The sequence below is a fragment of the Miscanthus floridulus genome, chromosome 9, assembly GCF_019320115.1.
Source record: "Miscanthus floridulus cultivar M001 chromosome 9, ASM1932011v1, whole genome shotgun sequence".
Classification (NCBI taxonomy): Eukaryota; Viridiplantae; Streptophyta; class Magnoliopsida; order Poales; family Poaceae; genus Miscanthus; species Miscanthus floridulus.
Genome location: NC_089588.1, coordinates 103,291,272 through 103,301,176, shown reverse-complemented (window position 1 = coordinate 103,301,176; position 9,905 = coordinate 103,291,272). Strand labels below are relative to the sequence as shown.

Genomic DNA, 9,905 nt, shown 5'->3' with positions numbered 1-9,905 from the left:
CTAGAGACATTGGGCAAGAGTTAGACGGTGGTCAGAGGACACACGTGATGGAGCCATAGGCTGGGGACACGCTCAAGCTCTCAGCATCGTGGAAATCATATTCCGTGTTGAAGGGTAGCTAATTTGAGAATGTTTATTTTTTCTTTTCTGAGATTAATTAATGAATTAATTAAAAAAAAATCTAAAAGAAACAAAGGTTTAGATTTCTTTGAGAACCTTTTAGTAAGCAAAGAGAGTACTGTAGCATTGCCCTCAATGTAGACCATGTAATTCAAAATTTCTTAAACTAAATTTCAAAATTTGAAAACTAAAAATGATTTTTTTTACTCTAGAAAAAGTTTCCAATCAAATACTTTTGAACTATAATGTTGTGGATCGCGTTGAGCTCTACAATTTTGGTACTAAGTTCATCTTTATCTGACTTAATATCAAAAAATTATGAATTAATTTTAATGTACGTATTCAAAGGCGACCACTTAAGAAGTGAAGAGCACCACCTCTGTTAATCTATTTCTAGAGCCGGTACATTTAGGGCCTGTTTGGTAGGGCTTGTCACTGGCTCCGGCTCTAGCTCCTGCTCCTTTGTAGGAGCTCTAATAAACGTTTTGTAGGAGGGGCCATTTTTAATGAAAAAAACAGGAGCCAGATGACCCCTCTAAATGGCTCCGCCTCCTTTGGAGGACCCCTTCCAAACACCCCCTTAGAATGCTAGGTTTTTTTAATAGCTGTTAATAATCAAGTTTAGAGGAGGACATCTTGATAAAATGGCCTCTATTTTTAAGCGATCAACAGAGGCGGACGACCGCCTCTGTAAATAGACATGGTTGACCATTTGTAGCGGCGGATTCGAAAATTGTCCATCTTGGTTACTAGGCCGTTTGACTCAAAAAGAAAAGTGTCTCGCAGCAGTGTAATAATTCTGTAATAATTTAATATCAGTATGTTACAAACACAATATAGATTGGGCACTCAATAAGATAACATTATTGCTCCACAACGATGCATACTTCCTCCAAATTATTAAAAGCACGTACACGATAGGTGGGAAATCACATGAGTTTTGCTAGTTCTTGAAGGAAAGCTTGAGCATGCTCCTCCTTGACAAATGCCGAGCACACATTGGCCCCGCCTTCGCCTTGGCACGGCGGGCACACAATGCAGGCCGGAGACGACGGCGTGTTTCCTGCTGCATATGACGTCACTCTAGCCGCTTTCCCGCTACCAAAGTCGGCGTCCTCAAAGCCAAGATTTCGCCAAGATGTCACCAGCAACTCGTTGTACCGAAGTTGTGGACCAAATAACTGCTGCATCTGACCCTTATTGGCTTCCGTCAGGATGCTGATTTGATTCACAATGGATGTGTGAGGTATGTCCTCCTTGGCACGCTTGATCATCTTGACTAGGTCCAAGATATCTGCACTCGCCACGGTACCACTTGGTGCCATGAGAAACTGGCACGATGTGCAATTGCCGTAGTATCCTGGCTTGGCGCCCACATGCTTCCGCACATTGGCGCTGAACATCAGCACGGCTGGGGTCTCTGAATTTGACATAATTGCACGGGTTCGGCACTGCCATAATACTGCACAGACAGCCTCAAACATGGTACATGGCTGGCAATCGAAGCGACTGCCAAATTCAGCTCTGATGAGGTTAATTGATCTCGAAGGGACAGTGATGTCAAGGTAGGCAAGGTGCGATGGAACAAGCGTCAGCATAACCTGCCGTAACGCATCGTCCATGGATGGAGGGAGACGTGGGAGTGAATCATCCAACCTAACTGGAATGATAGACGGTGAAGACAACCCACGGGCAAGCTCGCCAACGGCCTGCAAGAACTGAGCCATCCCAGCGCCGTCGGCGATAACGTGGTTCCAGGTAACCCCGAGAACAAATCCACCGCAGGAGAACTCTGTCACCTGCATCAGCAACAAAGGATCAGCGGGGCCACAGCCCTTTGCAGGGTAGTAGATGGCCAGCTCCTGCAGCAGCGCCCTTTCGCATGGTGAGTGGTCTAAGAATATGGCTTCCTTCAAGGCACAGTTGCTGCAAGATGCTGAGATGAATGCCACGCCCTCGCCGTTGCACAGAATGTGATCCTCCTCACCACCATCATCGATTCCTGCAACAATGCGACCAGCGAAAGGATTGTAGTGGACAAGTGTTTCAGACAACGCTCTCATTATGGTGTTGGCCGGTTCATGGATTGGATTTTCAAACACAAGCAACACTGTGACTGGTATTTTTCCGACAACCTTGTCAAAGGCCGAAAGTTTAATGGTGTCGCTCTTTGTAACCGGCCTTGATGGCCTGACAACTACTGGTGATGACTTCCTCACCACAGCACTCATTGTTTTGTGTGTAGTATGTATGTTGATGCTCTGATTCAAGCTGCATCTTGGCCCCGTAGCTTCCCTCGCATATATATAAACCTGTTGTGCTTTACCTGTGGACATTTAAAGTCAAACTTGTGACCCATCAGCACGCAGCAGCTCCATACATGGATTAAATATCTGTAATTTTATAATTTGCATGTGATGATGACAACTGGTTTTCCTCCAAGTGTAGTAAAGGAATAATCCCCTTCATTATCATACAATCGGAGGGCACACGCATGCTACTCGTCCTGTCCTGAATTATAAGGAATAAATGCAATTTCAGGACATATTATACGGTAATAAGACAAATGACGCATACAACCATCCCTCATTACCATATTTGGTTTGGTGATAGTAGACATTAAACGCTAGGTACGCATGTGAATGTTGCCTTTCAGAATATTTATTCGCCTAGAATCCATTATAATTTGGTACATATTTTGAACTCTTGATCCTTATATTTTAGAATGGAGGGAGCACCTTGTGCGAACCACCTACTCAGCATTATTCTCTACGCGGATATCATTGTCTGATTTCATAAGGGCAGTACAAAACAAAAAAAACTATGATGATTTCTATGTTTATTAATTATTAAGGCACGAACTATGCAAAATTGTGATGTTTCACTGCAGTTAAGGAAGAGAGCTGAGGGATAAGAAAATGGTTTCCTAGAGAAGAAACTATATCTATACAGGAACCAAGATATATGAAGATGTGTGATTCGTAGATGGTAGGAGAACGAAGACAAGTGATTGAACCAAATTTGTTTTGAAAAAAACATTCACTGAGAATATGGATTCTATGTGCAGTGTAACATGACTTGATAAATATAGAAACTCTCTTTTAGTTTCTAAGTTGGAACTGCCTGAGTCGATCAAAGCTTCACTCAGTAAAACAAGGAGTCATCGTGTAAACCATGGATGATCCATGACATAAAAATTAATGTAAGTCGTCAATTGAAGGGCCACTTTATTGTTGGTTTAAACAATGATGTATGAATTAAATTGACTAATTCCTGCTTGTTTCCTTCACACAGGTTATGGAACAGGTCACCAAACTTTGCCAAAAATGGAGGGAAATTTTAAATAAATATAATAGAACAAAAAACAAAAAGAGCATATATAAATTTATCCAAGAACAAGGGTTCCAACACATCATTTTATAATTTTAATATTTTCATGCAGCCCATTGGGCAAACAAATATGCAAATAAATCATGCAAAGGCTCAACATCGAAACAATGTTTGATCTGTGCAAAATCATGCCTATACTCAAGTTCATCTCAATCCACATGAAATGGGATGGATTAGGGTGAAAAATAAACTAATTTTTCATCCCAATTTCTCCTAACCCATTGTAACACCCGGTTTTAAGAACAAAACCAGATACGCACCATATGTGAGCCCAGAAAGTCAAATCTCACATATAGCTACAAATAGGGGTAATATCAAAAGACAATGCTTAACTACATAGCGTAATAGTATAAAGATTATAACCTCAGATAGCAAACAGCGGAAAGACAACTCTGATCTTCGGGTGAAGACTTCAAATTCATAGGGACAACTGACTGGTTGATCACAAGCCTAATTCCTCCAAACTCTAGCAATCTGGTACCCATCCGGTATTTTTATCCAAATATGTGAAAAATAAAGCAAGCGTAAGTACATGTCGTACTCCACAAATATAACATGGGGTTCATGAGGCTCAAAAAGCTAGCACTGGTTTAACTACGATTAGCTTTTAATGAGTCATCTTTTAGCAATTGGGTGGCAACAAAGTTATCATAAGCCCATCAACATATGATCAGGTAACATTAATAATGAATAGCATAAATAATAATCATTAATGAGCATATTCATCATCAGTATCGTCCGAGTTCATCATCATTAACCATTAGTGACACTAGTAGAGAAACGGGTTGTAGTCCCGGTTCTCAACCACCTTTAATCCCGGTTTTGGAACCGGGACTACGCAATCGGGACTTAAGGTCTTGATTTTTAGTCCCGGTTCCTCCAACCGGGAGTAGAGGTGTTTATTGGGTAAAAAAAAGTTGCAGCTGTGGAGATTTGAACCTGCGACCTCCCACTTCAGCTCTTGCACGCGTTACCATCTCACCTACCACCACACATCTAACTTAGATAAGATACGCTTTCCTTTTAAATTCAGTTTGGAGACACCTTTAGTCCGGGTTTGAGACATAAACTAGGACTAAAGGTACCATTAGTCCAGGTTCGTGTCTCCAACCGGGACTAAAAGTCACACTTTTAGTCCGGGTTCATGTCTCAAACCGGGACTAAAGATTCTCGCACTGACGTGCCTCTGACACACCTCGGTAACCGTTGGGCAGGGACCTTTAGTCCCGGGTGGTGCTACCAACTGGGACTAAAGGTTTCTCTAGTCCCGGGCGCGAAAAATATCGGGACTAAAGCCAAATTTCGAAGTAGATCAAAAGTCGTTTCTCTACTAGTGTGATCATCTATTCCGTAAGGGTTCCAAGGCCGCTCGTGACCGTGAGCATGGCTGATATACCAGTTTTACACTCTGCAGAGGTTGTACCCTTTCACTGTGAGTCATCATTTACCCTTTCGCCCGAGGTGGCCAACCTCTTGACCCACTACCAAGGAAGGTCGCAGGGTTCACTATGAAGCCTTTCAAAGGTTCGTCTAACAAGTTAGGGCCATTGGATTCACTCGGCAAATAGATGTAGAGCCCCCCTTCCCGATGGCACATTGACACGCAGCCTATACACATGGGGATAGAGGCCGCACTATACCTGATTCGTCAAGCCATTCTTACGCCAATAAAGGTAACCACTAACAAGCTAGAAAATGTCCTCATACTGAGCTAAAGCCAGAGCCATATAGCCCTCACAGTTATACTGTAAGTCCCGGATGATCACTTATAGATAAGTCCTTAGGGAGAGGAATCTAGAGCACCATAAAATAGCCCAATGCTCTAGCCCCCTTGTTCCATGTTGCTAAAAACATCTTTTAGTGTTTATTGCATATTACATTAGTCAAGTTACAAGATCATGGTTGTAGTTGAGCACTAGCATCATACTACCCAATGCAATAACCCAAAGGTATCAAGGTACAGGGCAACAAAGTACTAGAAAATCCTTAGTGGCAGTCAAGGTAGACACATGCAGTATGAATTAAATGATTAAAGGTGTATAGGACAACAAGGAAGATCCCATGCTATACTTGCCTTAAAACATCGATCCTTCGGTAAGCTTTAATCTTCAATGCTGTTCTTCTTCTTCTTCTTGATCACCACGTATATCTCACCGACTGGACGAAATCATAAAGCACCACACAAGCATCCATACAATCATACACGAAGCAAACAATAGATCTAAATTAGAACAGTACACCAATCATAGAAAAATAAGTGAAAGAGTTTGAAATATGATTCTACGCATCGCTACGAACACACAGACGCGAGAGGCACACTAATCGGAGCTACGGTTGAAAAGATACAACTACCGAAAGATCTACTCGTAAAACTATTAGCTTCATGTGTTTTAATGGTATAAAAACATATATAAGATATTTTATAAAGATTATAATTTAAGTCAAATTTAGATTTGAATTATAAAACTAAAGCGAAACAAAACATATTTTATTTATAAAATCTAGTTGTATAATTGTTATTTAAGATATGATTCAAACCATGAAATTTCAGTATTAGTGACATGATAAACACTGTTACTAACGCGTAGATCTCGTCGCTATGAATCTAACGCAACTTGAATGGGCTAAAACGGAGTTAAAACGTAGAAGATATGATTTAAACAAGATTTTCTTTATTAAAGTAATAGATTAAATCTAACCTCGAAGTTTTAAAAGTTGAAAACTTTCCTGATGGTAGTATGAACATGTAGATTATGAAATTACAAACCTAACGCAAGTTGAATGGATCAAATCGGAGTTAAAACGGAGAAGTTATGGCTAAAACAAAATCAGTGGCAAATCTGTAAATAAGTGAAAACGTATTTTGGATTAAACCGACGAAACTACGCTTTCCAAAGAAGAAAACATAACCTCTGACTGTGCCTTGGACCGCGGGTTAGAATCTAAATAATTGTAAGGGGATTTTTGCAAAAGAGCCAACGAAGGGGTACGTTCTAATCTGGACTCTTGATTTTGAATCGAACGGTTGAAAGCGGAGAGGGGAAGAGCTGGCGCCAGAATAGTACCTAGACGGCGGCGCCATGGCCGGACCTCGCCTACGACATCGGCTTCGACGCTCCCGGTCACCAACGGGCACGGGAGGACTACGGGGAGCAAGAGTAGCTCGAGACGAGCTTGATGGAGGGCTCGGGGAAAGCGGCGACAGCACGGTGGTGAGCGATGGCAGGTTGGGCGGAGTGGAGCTCGCGGCGGCATGGCTTCGGGCATAGGCGGTGGCTCGGGCGATGCAACGGCTCGCTAACGGGTTAGCGAGGGCGGCGGGGTGCGGGCGGCTTATATGGGGCGGAGCGGACTTGCTGCGCACGGCATCGAGGAGACGGGGCAGACACGGATTTCTCGGCGGCGGCGGTAGAGTCCGGCGTGGCTACGCTCGAGGTAGAAGACGACTGACGGTGGGGCCGGGCTGTCAGCGGGAAAGGGAAAAGAGCTGCGGCGCCATGGCGTCAGGCTGGGACGCTGCGGAGCGCGCGGCGCGGGAGATGGGCTGGCCGGGGCACGCTGCTGGCCCGCGCGCTGGCGTGGGCCGAAACCAAGGCGGGGAGGGAGAGATCGACCGACGCGCAGGAGTGGGCCGGCTGCTGAGCTGAAGACAGGGAGGGGAAGAGAGGGAATTTTATTCTTTTCCTTTTCTATTTCTTTTCTTATTTCAAATCCCAATTCAAATATGGTTTAAATTTCTTTGAGCCAAATCAAGTTAAATATTGATTCAAATATTCTTTTCAATAAATAGAAAATTTTAGTAGGCTTTCAAAAATAAAATTTATAACTTTTTAAATTCTTTCATTTCCCAATTCTCTTTTATTTCAAAGCCATTTTTTTAATTTCATTTGAAATAGCAATTTAACCCATTTTAAATTTTCAATCAAAATCACTCAACCAAATAAACCAAATGCCCATGTATGCTCAAACATATTGCTAAACCTTATGATGAATTCTAATTTAATGAAAAATTTTATTTCCCTATATTTCATGAGCACAAAATTCCAAATTAAATCATTTTAACTCTATTTCCAAAAATCCAAATTTTAGGGTGTTACACCCATGTGAATTAAGATGGGTTAGACACTAGTACAAAAATTATTCTTGTTGACACTTGCTACTTTATTACTGGTGGTTTATAATGTATAGGCGCCTGTAGAAATGAAACTGTGAGCCTAAGATAGTCTGTGTACTAGTGAGAGTGCAGGCATATGAGGTTTAGGATGATTAGCCTTTTTACTTTTTTTTGTATTCGAATAAGTTTAGTCAGTTTCATTGAATACAAGTGTTGCTGCCCGAATGGAGAAAAATAATACGCAAAACTAGATCTAGACGCTAACTCAGTCAGTAGAGATCGAGGTTCGGCATTGTTTACAGAGAGGGTGTGATTTCACGTGATCGCGTGGATGACCAGTTCCAAGTATATAAATATCTCCACAATAAGTAGCGTTAACCACTTGTATTCAAAGGACTTTAGGTATTAGCTATATATTTACTGCTGCAACATGTATGACACCTATTGTACTGCATTACTCTTCCCCTGTTGACGATCTTCATTCATAGCATGCTATGCTATATATGTACACCAAGTAGGTAAACATGAGTTTCGAGGGAAAAAAATTACAATGTTAAAGGACCATCCATACTACAATGCTTTTTCTTCGGGTCGCTGACGCTGATTGATTGGACGTCCAAGTTCCATGTTGTTATGACCCTTGTGACATTCGCTGCAACTGGAAATCAGAATTTTGATTCACATCTAACCATAGCTGATTCGATCCCAAGACAGTTCGTGAAGAATACATGCCATTTTTTTCCTTGACCTGCGTCCACGTCCCTAGCCACTTGAATTAATAATTCGGTATGCATTATATATTACTATTAGCTTGTGATGCTGATCAATTTGGTTATTTTCAAAAGGTATCTAAATGATTTCAGTATCTTCCAAAACATGCTTGACATCTGTTTTTTTAACAAAGGGTGCCTCTTGAATTAATATAATAATTTGATAAATATTACTGTATTAGCTTGTGGTGATCATACACGTATTCTCTAAAGGGAATATCAATATTTCAGTATCTCCTGTGATACGCTTGACAGTTACTGCCTATGCTGTCTTTTATAAGGCACACAAGCATATCAAGGTTTAAACATTAAAAACTTTGGCCAATAATTTGGCAAAATCATTTTTAACTATTATAATACAAACTTGATATGGTTAGATTTGTAAGCAATTATATTATACCATCAGTTTATTAGCATAAACAATATAATATAAAATAACTATTTGTCAAAGAGTCGCCTTATAAAACGGAACCGGGGGAGTAAATTTCAAAAACTGGAATAAATTGGAAAGCAGGCATATCTTAAGGTGAAGCAAATAAAACACTGTTGTTTCATTTCTGGCGGTTTAGAGAAAGTCATTCTTATGCAACGTATACGGGCACGAATAGATTTTTTTTTCGACTCGGGTAGACATTAAAATTATATCTATTATTTTGTTTGTTGTATAGTGACTCAAATCCTTCTTGGACTCCGGCTCAAGAGAGATGTGCTATGAGAACTTCTAGTTCTGTTAGGACGTGAGGGTAGAATTTTACTTTTTTTTTACGACAAACAACTTTATTAATTAGCAACAACACGCTGCAAGGAGTGTTACCGCATTCAAGTCTACATATTGTAGAGCTTGAGATAGAGGGCACTGCAATACATGGTGCTCATGAGAGCATGAGTGTTCTGAGATGTTGCTCTGAGTAGAATTTTACTTCAAGAAGGACTCCTACTTGCTTGTATATATAGGGTCTTGGATGAAACTATATAAACAAGGTCTAATCAGAGATTTGTCCTATTATAATTGTGCCAAATTTTGAGATACTCCACTATCTATGCCCGAGGCCTTGACAGATGTATGGACACGTACTATATTTGCCTATGGACCCTTTTGCTCCCATCCAAACACATAGCATCACGAGCTCACACCCCCCTACCCGAACCGTTCCCCATTCCCTTCTCTAATCCCTAACTCTAGATCAAGGGCAGCTTTTTCTTCTCCAATGACGTCCAGGAAATTGGCAGTGGTTCACTTGGTCTCTAGCGAAAATGAGGTGGATTGGGCATCCTCGATCCAAAAATGTTGACATCAGTGCTACAATGGCGGTCCACTACTACAATAATGATTGTTAGCAACGAGAGCATTTTTGGGCAGAGGCGGCTGCTGATTGAGACGCTTCTATAGTGTTGTGGGGGCTTCCCCTGGCCTCGTATCCTCGCTGGGGATTAGCACAGAGGAGGATGAGGGTTCCCCATTGGGAAAAAGGAAAGCAAAAACAGAGCAGTGAGGCCTTGTGTTAAATTCT

The 9,905-nt window shown here is 41.4% G+C and overlaps 1 protein-coding gene across 1 annotated transcript; it reads right to left on the bottom strand.

Moving 5' to 3' along the window:
* Nucleotides 1–1,049: 1,049 nt before the first annotated feature.
* On the bottom strand, nucleotides 1,050–2,351 carry LOC136480460 (acyl transferase 15-like). Its single transcript, XM_066477994.1, has one exon. The coding sequence runs from the start codon at nucleotides 2,349–2,351 to the stop codon at nucleotides 1,050–1,052; it is 1,302 nt and encodes a 433-aa protein (XP_066334091.1).
* Nucleotides 2,352–9,905: the final 7,554 nt, after the last annotated feature.